The sequence below is a fragment of the Bos taurus genome, chromosome 9 (genome assembly GCF_002263795.3).
Source record: "Bos taurus isolate L1 Dominette 01449 registration number 42190680 breed Hereford chromosome 9, ARS-UCD2.0, whole genome shotgun sequence".
NCBI lineage: Eukaryota > Metazoa > Chordata > Mammalia > Artiodactyla > Bovidae > Bos > Bos taurus.
This window is the reverse complement of record NC_037336.1, coordinates 38,901,116-38,914,565: the sequence shown is the minus strand read 5'-3', so window position 1 is coordinate 38,914,565 and position 13,450 is coordinate 38,901,116. Positions and strand designations below refer to the sequence as shown.

General features: G+C 38.3%; 1 protein-coding gene across 22 annotated transcripts in view; it reads left to right on the top strand.

The window, feature by feature from the left end:
- The window catches only part of LOC784866 (gametogenetin), a 99,914-nt gene that overhangs the window by 15,877 nt on the left and 70,587 nt on the right, over positions 1 to 13,450 (top strand). For 5 of the 22 annotated variants that reach the window (XR_009495914.1, XR_808744.4, XR_009495906.1 and 2 more), the window contains 2 exons: positions 2,338 to 2,555; positions 3,340 to 3,641. The exons of 7 other annotated variants lie outside the window; for them this stretch is intronic. Coding sequence is in view for 2 of the 15 variants with exons in the window: in XM_059890018.1 (XP_059746001.1) it covers positions 6,176 to 6,299 (124 nt within the window). In the remaining 13 variants the exon portion in view is untranslated. Of the gene's footprint in view, positions 1 to 2,337; positions 2,556 to 3,339; positions 3,642 to 3,684; positions 3,756 to 6,175; positions 6,304 to 13,450 lie in introns of those variants that run through there. 10 more of the 22 variants (XR_003036357.2, XR_009495915.1, XR_009495907.1 and 7 more) reach the window with 5 other exon arrangements.

Genomic DNA, 13,450 nt, shown 5'->3' with positions numbered 1-13,450 from the left:
TTTTCTTGTTCCTGTCTTATTTGGAACATGGTTTACCAGCCTTCACGTTGATTCTGTGAACTCCCTAATTCTTGTTTTGCTGTAGTTAGCCCAAATTGGTTCCTAGGGCTTACAATAAACAAACCCTCTAATTGACACTGTATGTGACCTTTGAGTCACCTGTGGATAACCAGGTGGAGACTGTTAGTTAGAAATATGAAACCAGAAGAGTGGTTTTCAAAGTGATGTATCAGCATTACCGAAGAACTTGTTAGAAATGTAAATTCTCAGGCCCCACCCCAGACTAACTGAATATGAAACTTGAGGAACAGGGCCCTGGCAATCTGAATATCAGTAAGCCCTCTGGGTGATTCTAATGCATTGGTTTGAGAACCAATTGAACTACAGTTTAGAAGAGAGTTTGGGTGGAGATAAAGGTGTGAGTCAAGTTGCTTTGCGGGGGGGCGGGGGGGGGGTTGGGGGGGCATGAATAAACTCCCAGAAGACTGTAAGAGAAGGTAAACCCCTGAAGTAGATGAAACAATCAAAGAAGTTGATAGTAGTGCAGTCCAAGAGCAGGGGATTTTAACGGAGGTGTCAGGTGCTATATAGAGGCCAAAGTGGATGAGGACAGAGCCAAAGTGATTGGACAGACCATTAAGAGGTTTTGGTTTCAATTGAGAGAGAAGTGGTACAGATAACAAAAATAAGTGGTAAGAGAACAAAGGTTAAAAAAAAAAACAAACAGGATACTTTTTGCAGTAGGTTAGTAGGAGTGCAAGAAAGAAAGTTGGGATAGATGTCTCAAGTTAGCTATTGCTGAATAACAAACATTCTAAAACACAGTGGCTTAAGACAGTAATTATTATAGCTCAAGTGTCTGAGGGTTGGCTGATCTCTGCTAGGCTTGCTCATATATCTGAAAGCCTACTGGGGGCTTTCCTCTAGGCTGGGCTCTATTTCACATATCTGTCATCCTCCTGGGACTCGGACTTGCCTACATGTGTTTTCTCATGGAGATGGAAGAGGAGTTTTGTTTTTGGCTTTATTTTCATTGCAGTATTTTTAAAATTATAGTACAGTTGGTGTGTAATATTATGTGAATTATAGGTGAACAATATAGTGATTCACATTTTTAAAGGCTATACTCATTTATAATTATTATAAAATCTTAGCTGTATGCCCTGTGTTGTACAGTGTATCCTTGTAGCTTATTTTATACATAATGGTTTGTATCTGTTAATTCCTGGCCCCTGTATTGCCCCTCCTCCACCCTCTCCCCACTGTTAACCACTGGTTCTCTATATCTGTAAGTCTGCTTTGCACTATTTTCACTAGTTGTGTTTTTTAGATTCCACATGTAAGTGATATACAGTATCTTTCTCTGACTTATTTCATTTAACATAAAATCCATCCATGTTGCTGCAAATGGCAAAATTTCATTCTTTTTTATGACTGAGTAGTATTCCATCATACATAGGTACCACATCTTCTTCATCCATTCATCTGTTGATGGACACTTAGGTTGCTTCCATGTCTTGGCAATTGTAAATAATGCTGCTCTGAACTTTGGGGTACATGTATCTTTTTGAATTAGTGGGTTTTTTCTTTGATTTTTTTTTTCTTTCTTATCTGGAAGATGAGTCTTAAGAGGGCAAGCAGAAATATACAAGGCTTCTTGAGGTCTAGATTCCAAACTGACATGCTGGCACTTCTGCCTCATTGCATTGGCCAGGTATGTGACCAGGCCCAGATTCCAGGGTTGGGAAATAGAATCCACCTCTCTAGAGATATTGCAAAGTGGCATGGTAAAGGCATGGGTTCACATGGGGTTGAAGAACTGGGACCATTAATAGGAGTATGCTTGAAAGGAGAAACGAAAGAATATGTAGGATGAAAAAGAAGGTGAAGTAAGGAGAAAGATCAATTCCATAGGTCAGAGAATTAACCCTTGAAAAAAAGGAAGAATACTTCTGGGAATGGAAAGAGAGGAATTTGATTGAATTAGATTTAGCAAATTAAATTCAAGATGCCCAGTAAAATTTAAACTTCAGGTAAACAATGAACAAGTTTTTAGTAATAAGTATGTTCTATACAGTATTTGGCTGGAGAAGGAAATGGCAACCCACTCTAGTATTCTTGCCTGGGAAATCCCACGGACAGAGGAGCCTGACAGACTACAGCCCATAGGGTTGCAAAGATCCAAACATGACTGAGCACACATGGCATGGCATACAATATTTGATAAGCTCTCAGTTTGCTATTTTTATTGTTTAAATACCATTTAAATATTTCTGTAATGCAGTATTTGGGACTCATTTACCCTAAACTATATTTCCTTATTTATTTGAAATTCAGATAACTCCTGACAACCTGCATTTTGACAACCCTACTTTGGATGAATTTTCAATAAAGCCATGGTAAGATAATCTGCAAAGAGCTAGATGGGTGCATTGGGGGATTTAATCCTGGAAGAAGTTTGGAACAGCTGCTGTGGACGCTGTGCAGTGTCAGTGAAAGGACTGCTGAGCAGTAGTGAGGCCCACTTACCGACCAACAGCAGGACTTTTTCTCAGGTCAGTAGTAATGCTATGCTGCTGAGAAGCAGCAGTAGCAACAGAGATCGCCAGTGCAGGCGGCCACCTTGGTGTGCCTGTGTGGGAGAGGCCTGGGAGGGGTTTGGGGCACAGCTGAAATGACTAGGGGTCCAGGTTGTTCATAGAAGCAGGTGAAACCAGAAGGTGAATTGGGAGGCAGAAGATGAAAATGGTTCAGAGAAGTGGAAGTTCACAGTGCAGAAACAGAATTTATAGTCTTGGAAGAATAGCTCTGTGATAATGGGGTTAAAAATCCAATTACATGAGGCAGAACTGGAGCTAAATTAAAAGCAGGAGCTCTGGAGACAAAATACCTAGCTTTGCATTCCAGGTGTGTGATCATGGTCAAACAATTAAATTCCCTATGACTTAGATTTTTGTGTGTGTGGTAAAACATGAATAATAATGGTTCTCACCTCATAGGGTTACTATGAGGATTTACTGTGAGGATTAAGTGAAATAAACTGCACATAGAACAGTATGCCTTGGTGTTTGCTATCCTTTTATTATTTTACATACCATTTACATGTATCTATAATCAATAAATGTGAATAGAGACTGTTATTTGAAAGACAAGTAGCAAAGTATACATTGTGTGTTCTGCCTTCACTAACAAATGCTGTGTCTAGAGAATACACAATTAGCTACCTGTTGAAGTTGTAACTCACGCAGCCTTTACCACTTAAGTTTACTTTTCTTTACTGTTACTATAAGAAAATAATTATCCTGCTCAAGTCATATCTGTCTCCTCATTTCCCCCTAGGTGACCATGCTTGGGGATTTTCGTAGTTTGAGTAATTCCCCTGAGCTCTGCCACCCAGCAAGTTAAAGAGGACAAGATTGCTCCCTGGGGATTGTAGTTCTTGGCAGGTCAGCAGCTTGTTTTCATGAGGTCTGCACCCTGACCTGGCCTACTGTTAGGAGCTGTTGTGTTGGTGGTTTATGCTGTTTTTAGTTGTTTCTTCCATCTTACACAGTTATTTGTATATAAGGATTTTTGAAAAGTAAATGTCTTATAGGACTGTTTTGCTTCTACAAAGAAAAATTAAAACTGTTTCAAAGTAATTACTTGTGTTTTTTATGTTTCTATTTTTAAAATAAATGAAAGTATTAATTGATGTTGCCTGGAAAGAAAATGAAGACCGAGAAATGGCTATGTTCTTGGTGTTTTAAAATAAGGTAATATTATTCTGTTTGAATGGCGCCTTCTAAGGAATTACCACAGTCTCATACACAATCGACTTAAATGCATTCTTTATCTTTAAAAGGAAGCAGAACAGGATCATTGAATAAATCACACGTGTTCACAGCCTTGTCTGGTGTAACCATATACTACACAAACACATTATTCTCCAGTCAGGAGGGTAAGGGGACATTTGAAGCGGGGCTTGCCCTTGCAGAGACCTTTTTTTGTTTAAAGAATAGTGCAGTGAAAGACCACACAGTAGAAGATAACAGAAAATATCTTCCATGCCTTCCGCCACCTTTATACTTTCTTGTTCTCCTTTGTTCTCTGAGGACATCTGTGGTAATGATTATTCTGTATAACTCATAGGTACATAGAAGGCATATCATATTTCATTTAATTTTGTCTACTATAATTATTGCTCTCTTTTACATCATGCTATTGTAGGTTTTTAAAATACTTTTTAAAAGATATGAAAGATGTTATCAGAAATTTATTAGTTGGCTGTGGATATCTAACTCTGAATTTAATAAAATTTAATAAAATTACATTTTAGGAAGTCTAGTAGACTTATCAAGCTACATCTTAAAGAGGTATATATACTGAGAGATGAATTTCATTTTCCTTTTTTTGGCATCAATTTCAATGAATTTTTTTTACTTAAGCATTTAAAAGACTTTCTTAATTATGAACAATAGTGATAAGACATTTTGGAGGTTTTAAAATAGGTCCATTATTTCAAATGTTTTCAATATTTTGATAGTTGCTTTGCTGTCTATATTATGGAGGAAATTCAGAATTTAAGTTTTTACTTCTTTTTAGGGGTTCTTATATCACCTCTCATTTTTGCCCTAGGTTGATCCCTTGGGGATTTTTGAAATTTACGTTTGAAAGGGTCTTTTTTTAAATGAATGCAGTAATTTTTATTTTAAAATTTTTCAAACATTTTAATTTTATTGCGAAAAATGTCAGACATATGCAAAACTAAAGCAAGTTATGTCTGAGCTTTAAGTGAGATGTCAATACAGGGACTATGTTTGTTAATGCGGCAATATTCAGGGACTCAGGAAATGTTTGTGACTTACCGCATGCTTGAAAGAATTTGTATAAATCAAATTTTTTAAATTGTTCAGTCATTTCCCCATCTTTAACAGGTTGTATTTCAAATGTTTGTTGGTTGTTAGCCAATTTGGGGACCTACAGATGTGTTTCTCATAGAAACAATCTTAAAATGGCTATTAGCTTTTCAGCCTAGCTCTCAGTAATTATCTAATTCATAGTTAAGGGAAGCCCACACATCACTTTTAACATCGTTTCAGTGAGAAAATACTTTTACAGTCGAAGTCCTGGGGAACACCACCCCCGCCCCCATCTTCCCTTCCTCTAAGTATGGATGTACAGAAGGAGAGTCAGGTCCTCCTTAATGAAGATTCATATCCATAATGGGTCTTCACCAAAAGGAGCAGGAACTCAGAGGACCCTAGGAGTATGAGGTGGGGGATGGGAGTGCACACTGTACATTCCATTCTGAAATTATTTACTGTTTCCGTTGCTAAGTGGAGTTTGTTTTTGTGCTTTTTTTTTCTAAGGACTTTTTATTTAAAAAAAAAGTTTCACAAATACTCTATTGTATCTAAAGTTTTCATTTTACAGGCTTTTTTAAAGGAAGGCTTCTGGTTATTTTCTTCTTTAAGTTTGTGGCATAGAGGGAAATTATTTTTACTGGCTGAGATATGCCTAAGACAACAGGAAAAGATTCCTGACTGCTGCTGCTAAGTCGCTTCAGTCGTGTACGACTCTGTGCGACCCCATAGATGGTAGCCCACCAGGCTCCCTTGTCCCTGGGATTCTCCAGGCAAGAACACTGGAGTGGGTTGCCATTTCCTTCTCCAGTGCATGAAAGTGAGAAGTGAAAGTGAAGTCGCTCAGTCGTGTCGGACTCTTAGCGACCCCATGGACTGCAGCCAACCAGGCTCCTCCATCCATGGGATTTTCCAGGCAAGAGTACTGGAGTGGGGTGCCATTGCCTTCTCCGAAGATTCCTGACTACTAAAATGTAAAACTGGAGTATAAACCTGGGTACTGAACTGTAGATAAGCTAAAGTCAGGTTGTTGGAATAATGTTTATAGTGAACATACATGTAATATTAACCTTTTAGAGTGTCTGGGAATGACAAATGAAAGCAGGAAGATGAGCTCCAATGCTTTTGTCATACCAACTTGTCCTCTCACTCTTCCAAACTGACCTTACATTCCTACTCTTCCAGGCTCTTATCCTGGCAGCTCTGTAGGCCCCTATCTTACATCCCCTCTAGAGCATGTGCATGCTGGTGAGTGACTTGAGGGCAGGCCCCCAACACTACTGAGCCTCATTTTCCCAGAGGGAGTAATGCCAGTATCCTTATATACACAGAGATCCACATGTCCTTTGTGATGAGTCTGATGAAGGTCCCACAGCACGATGTACCACAACTTCACTCCAATCCATGTTTCCAGTAGATGAAGAGGGTTCTACAGTGTGTCCTGTACTGAGCTAACAAGGTATTGAATACTTTCCATATGTTACTGTGTTAGTTCTCACAGTAACTGAAGGATTTAGGAGTTCTCGTTTTACAGATGAGGAAATTTTCCAAAAACTAGAGATGGAGCCAGTGAGTGGTGAAACTGGATTCAAACTGTTCTGAGGGGACTAAACGCACAAATTCCGTATTTGAACTTGCCCACTCTCTGGTGGCACAGATGGTAAAGAATCTGCCTGCAACGCAGGAGACCCAAGTTCAATGCCTGGGTCAGGAAGATCCCCAGGAGAAGGGAATGGCTACCCACTCTGGTATTCTTGCCTAGAGAATTCCATGGACAGAGGAGCCTGGAGGGCTAAAGCCCGGATGTTTGCAAAGAGTTGGACATTACTGAGCAAAGAGGTGGACACGATCTGAAGTCTCAAGTAAACGCCCTGCAGCTTTCAGTAGGTTCCTGCAGCTAGAAATGCAGTCACCTGTAACCCAGATGAGGAAATTCTGGAGCTTGATACTAAGACAGGGCTCCAAAAGAACCCTTCAACTGTGCGTACTGGTGGTGCTGAGAGTGCCAAACGACAGGTTCCCCTGCCAAACAGCATAACAGCGAAGTCTGCATGAAGATAGTAAAGAGAAAAGAAAGCAAATCCAAGAAACTAGAGTTGTCAGGTGATGCCACAGAGGAGCCTCTAGACTCACAGACATTTCTTCTGCATTAATTAATAACTTCTCCAGTAACTTCAAAGATACCTACTTCCAGGGACTTCCCTGGCAGTCCAGTGGCTAAGATTTCACCTTCCAGTGTAGGAGGTGCGGGTTCAGTCCCTGGTAGAGGAGCTGAACTCCCTCCTGCCTCACTGCCAAAAAGCCAGAACAAAAACAGCAAAAGCAATATTGTAACAGATTGAATGACTGAAAATGGTCCACATAAAAAAAACATTTTTTAAAAAAGATACGGTACTTATAGATCTCTGAATTCCTAACCACTGATGGAGAGTCCACATTTAAGATATCAGACTCAGAAACACCCAGAAATAGCTTAGGACAGTTCTCAAAGTGTGTTCCTGGGAACAGCAGTGTTACCCTCACCTGGGAACTTGTTAAAAATGCAGATTGATGAGCCCATCCCAGACATACTAAATCAAAGTGGGGTCCAGGAATCTGTGCTTTAACAAGATTCTGATCTTGGTGTGGACCAAGGTTTGAAAACCATGGCCTAGGAAGATGAAGGATTATCCAGATCCTCCACATTAACCTAGAGTTAACTAGCAACAGCTGCCTGAGGCTAGTCTCTGCTTTCCCTCCTTCCTCCAGCCTCTAACCAGTGCTGTGGTTAGAGTTAGGTGACTCAACCAAGATGACTACCCAGTTGGTCATTTTTTTCCTTGAAAGCTCCAAGGAAAATTTTGGGTAGGTAGCAGATGATCAGTAATAACTGAATTGAAATCTTAAAACTCATTGTTTATGATAGGGGAATTGGAAATAAATGTCTATTAACAGAGGTTTGATTAAAAACAAATTCTATGAGGATTGGGACCAACACTGACCACCACTGTGTTCACTATATTCTCATTGCCTAATACAAAGAAAGCGTTCAATATTTGTTGGTTGAATGAGTGAATATATATTCATATATATTCACATTTTGAAGTACAGTGTAGCCAGTTGAAAAGTTTTCTGAAAGTAGTCTCCCACATACCCCAAAACTCAAAAATCAATGTTTATAGCAACTTTATGCATAATTGCCCATAGCTGGAAACAACCCAAATATCTTTCACCAGGTGAATGGATTGAGGGTGGGGAGGGGGACTGCATTTGGGATATTAGTTGAGGGGACTTCATTTTATATGTTATTGTTTGAATTATTTATAAGAATTTATGTATTACATAATTAAGCAATAAACATTTTAGAGACTGGAAGGATAAACACCCAAAATGTCAATAGTAGTTATCTCTAATGGAATGACAAGTGATTTTTTTTCTTATTTGTAGTTTCTAATTTTTCTATATAAACAGGTTATGCTTTTATAACTGGAAAAAAAATGTTACTTTAAAAATGGGGAGAGGGACAACCAGGAAGCATGACACATGAAAAAATTTATACGAATTAGAAATGTGAGGACTTCCCTGGTGTTCCAGAGCAAGGGGCATGGGTTTGATCCATGTTTGGGGAGCTAAGATCTCTCATGCCACATGATGCAGCCAAAAAAAAGAAAAGAAATGTGAAAGTTACAAAAATATCTAAAGCATGGTTTCACTGGAAAAAGAACTTGGATACTCCCTCCTCAAATTTGATATCCATACAAATTACCTGGAGTACCTGTTAAGTTCAAATTCTGATTCCAAGATTTGCATTTCTCACAAGCTCCTGGTCCTTAGAGCACTTGAATATCAGGCTATAACACTGTGTTGTCAAAAAAACAGCCACTAACCAGCCACACATGCACTTGAAATGTGGTGAGTCCAAACTGAGGTGTACAGGTGTAAATTACACCTCAGATTTTGAAGACCTAACACACACACCAAAAACTTAAAACATCTTAATTACACCAATTACATGTTGAAATGATACTTTCAGACATATGATGTTAAGTAATATATTAAAATTAACTTCACCTGTTTCTTTTTACTGTTTTAATGTGGCTACCAGAATATTTTAAATTACATTTGTGGTTTGTATTTTTTGGCTCATATTATATTTTTATTGGACAGCACTGATCTAGAATAACTATTAACAAGATTGTTCCTTCACTCTGGGTCTTAAATCACTACCATAATTCAGGAAAAGGATTAAAACCTCATTAACGACCAAATTGGCAACTTTTATATATTATTCATTAAGTTAACATCCTTAGGATTTCTTAAAATCTTTAGGTAGAGGCTGAGACAAATAGAAATTATAGAATTTTAGATCAGGAAAGAAACCTTGAGGTCATCAAGTTCAGACCCTGTATCTTATGGAATTATTTATCAATTTGACAAAAATGTATTCAGTACTTAGTATCTGTGAGTATTACATAATGGGCAAACAATTAAGGTAAACACCTACTCTTGAGAAGCTGAGAATGATGGTAATGGGCTATACCGGCACCCATAAGACATGTGGATAGAGTGTTTCTCAGACACAGAGGTAGAGGCCAGCACAGATTCCATTTTCCTGAGGAAGATCTAACAGACTACACAAAGAGGGCTTACTTGGTCTGGCCCCAAGTTGCCCCAGCTTTTACAGCTTCTGTTTGCTATCAGTGATGCAAATAAGGCTTTAGGATTAGCTGTGTATTTAAATAATCCATATAAGGCATGTTCTCCCTTTTCTTTTACACAAAATAGATACACTATTTATCAGAAAGCAAGGAAATTTAAACCTGAGAAACTTTGGAAGTTTGAACACAGTTGATGGTAGCAGAATGAAATTTGGGGTATAGCACAGCCAACCTTCAATTATGTGTGCAAATGAGGGACAGGAACTGCTGAGATGATTAAAAGCTATGAATAAAACAAGAAGCTCACTTCAGCAGTTATTTTTTTAAAATTTATTTATCAGGAATATCTTATATCAGGGCATTATGACTGAAATTTGTTCTTTGTTACATTTCCTTTCTGTGAGGGAATGAAAAGATAAATTTAGGATAAACAATAAAGCATTTCAGGGAGTTACGAAAAGTCTCATTACTTCAAGTGGTAGCATGGGCTGAAAATATGACTAGCCCTTTACAATTTTTTTTTAAGTTAAAATCTGATTCCCCCCTTTGATATTTCAACCATTAATAATGTACTGTTTCTTTAAATCGGGTGGCTTTGTTATGCATTCTTATCCTGTAGAGAAGCAGCTTCAGAGGGCAGGCTTCCCTCATGATATGCACAGACCCAAAGGCCCTTGTGATCATGGGCTGAATCTAATCTGAACATCTGTATTACTCATTTTCAACCAATATTTTTTAAGTTGCCCATCTGGAAAAAGTCAAACCTACCTGAGAATGGCTGGATGGGCCTTGCCCAAGAGTGAAAAACTGCCTGAAGCTATTCAAAACCAAAACTGAACTAAGTGGAATAAATAGTTCTACCTTAGGAATTGTAACTACTTGCCCCTGTCTTTATCTTTAAGAGTAATTGGAACAAGATTTTTAGAAACGTTTGCTTAGGAACCAGCAAGGTAATTTGGTTAATTTGGCCTCATTCATACCAAAAAGAGAGAGTGTTTTGAGACTTGTTGGCTTTTAAATTCCTAATTTTTTTTTTTAATCTTATTGCCTAACTTGAGCAGTAATTATTGTAAGTGGCCTTATATTATCAGTGTGTCCAACTCTTTGCAACCCCATGGGCTGTAGCTCGCCGGGCTCCTCTGTCCATGAAATTCTCCAGGCAAGAATACTGGAGTGGGTTGCCAATCCCTTCTCCAGGGGACCTTCCCAACCCAGGGATTGAACCCAGCTCTCCTGCATTTCAGGCGAATTCTTTAGTATTTGAACCACCAGGGAAGTCCCAGAAGGGACCTGATTTTCTTAAATGATCATCTGCCATCCCCCCACATACAAAGGAAAACCCATTACAACATTGTTTAAAATGCATCCATTGTAAAGACAGCTGTCCTTTGGATCAGCATGTTGGAGGTGCAGGAGGTTCCTATTTTGGAGTATGGACAGGTAAAGATTGTGAATTTGGGGGATTTGGGATGATGAGACATTTACAGGTTTAGATTCTGGAAATACATATCCATGTAAGTGTAGTCCAATAATGTTGTAATTTAGGTATGAATTCTTTTTTTCTCAAATACAGAGTTTTAGAAGAAGCAGATGTTTTAGGAGAGCCAACATACTGCTCATGTCTTGTAAAACAACAGACTTGCTTTGCGTCTTTCCTGAGTTGCATCAATAGACGAAATACAAAATGATAATTAGTCTCCTTGTCACTCCATCAGAGGATTTACAGATTTATAATTTCAGCATGTTTATGACACAACTTACACCCTTATTTATTTCAGATGATTTTGTTAGCTGGTATCTGCAGTGTATGAAAAAAAAACTCACTTATCTTTCCTAAGCTTTCCGTGTCAGTTGGTCATTAGAAAACGTAATGATCTTTTGGGAAAAAATTCAAACATTCCAGCCTCTTAAATAAGTATTTTTCCCTCTATGGCATTAATTTCTTCCTATAAGTTTTTACTTCAGCTGTAATTTTAGAGTAAATGGGAAGTACACATAATAACTGCATTTAAATTTATGATGTGCTGATTCTCTTTTGAAAGTATTCTTGTAATAAAGAAGGAATTCAAAACAGAGAACCTTAATCTGCAAAAATAAAAGAAAGCTACAAATCTGCCAGCATTTCATTCACATTGAGCTATATATTTCTGAGGCGTCTCTACCCTTACTAGCAGGCAGAATTTTCATTCTCCAGAATAGAATATGGATAATATAGATAGACATTGATAATTATTTGGCTTCCAAATTATGTTTTCTTCATGTACATAGATTCAGGGGCAGAATGTTTAGAGAACTGTTTCAAATGTATCTTGAGTGGAGAAGACCAACCAGGGCAAATCCAATCTATTCATTCTCTTACTCTCCTAATTCGCTGTTGCATATTTTCTCCTCCTGCAGTCACCAATACCTCCTTCCCCTCTTCCTTTTCGGCCCTTGTGTCTTGTTTCCCTGAGAAATAGGAGTAATCAGAGAAGAATATCGACAGATGCCAACACCATCACCCACCAGTTTCTGTGCATATTCTCTTCCTTTCTTCCTGTTACTATGAATGAAATGTTCCAATGTATCTCTTCAGCTTGTGCACTGGATCCTATCCCTTCCCTCCTACTCAAAGACAGTGAATCAGCAATCTTCCCTTCTCTTCTGCATCATGATTCCCGCCCTCTCTGCTGGACCATTTCTCTTTGCATAAATTGCTACCACTTTGTTGGAAGCAGCTCTCTGCACTCTTCCTGGATTCTTGCAGTAGCCTCCTAAGTGGTCTCCTTCTTTCAACCCCTGCTCCCCTTCAAACTGTACTCATCTCAATAGCCAGAAAAATCCAAAATCTTGCTACTCCTTTGCCCAAAACCCTCCAGAGCTCGCTGAGGGTAAAAGCTAAAGTCCCTGGCAAGGCTTTCAAAGCCTTATTTGGTTTTTCTTGTCTTTTCCCTCTAACTCAATCTCCAGCTTCTCTCTCTGGGCTCCTCCTGCACCAGCCACATGGACCTCTTCTTCCCTCCAACACCAGACACACTCATAACACTTGCACCAGCGTGGCTTGTTCCCTTACTTTCTTTGGATCGTTCCTCAAATATCACCTTCTCAATATAACCTTTCCTGTTCACTCTTTAAAATTACAGCTCCCCCCAACACCACCACTTTCCCTGCTCTGTTTTTCACTTATTCCATGTGGTGAAATACTGTGTATTTTTACCTGTTAATTGTCGTTTATCATCTGTCTGCCCCGCTCCCAAGGAAAATCCATGAGTGCTTGGGACTTTTTTCCTTTTTACCTCCTTCTCGTATTCCTAGTATATTCCTAGAATGTAGTAAATGCTCAACAATAACTTGTTGAGTGAATCTGTCTTTATGAGAGTGTAATTAGAAAATGACATGGGAATATTAGTCATGCTGACTAAATTTTTTAAGTCTATCTTACCAATTCTATTTTACAGACATTATTTGAAGATATTTTTAGCTTCATTTGGGTCTCATAGATCCTTTTTTTCCTTTAGAACAATCGTGGGACTCGTATACTTGAAGAGAAATATACTGTGAAAAAAATGCATGTATCTTAATTTCTTTTGAACTCTTGTATCTTTCAATAGCTTGCTGCTTTAAAATTTTTTTTAATTCAATTTGGACATTCAAGTATTTATTCTTTATGATCCCTAATCAAAGATGATCTGCTATCAATTACCTGTAAGCACTGCTTTTGTGTACTGCACAAATTTTGGTATATTGTATATTCAGTTCAAAATACTTTCTTGTAATTTCTTATTTTACCTATGGGCTAGTTAAAAATGTTATTTAATGTCTAGATATTTGGGGATTTGCACATATATTGTATTCTAATTTCATTTTATGGTCAGAAATCATATTTTTGAAATTTCAGTCATTTGGGGTTTTTTTGGAACTTGCTCTGAGGCCCAGCAAACAGCTTTTCTTGGTGCATTTTCTTTGTGCACTTGAAAAGAAATGTGTATC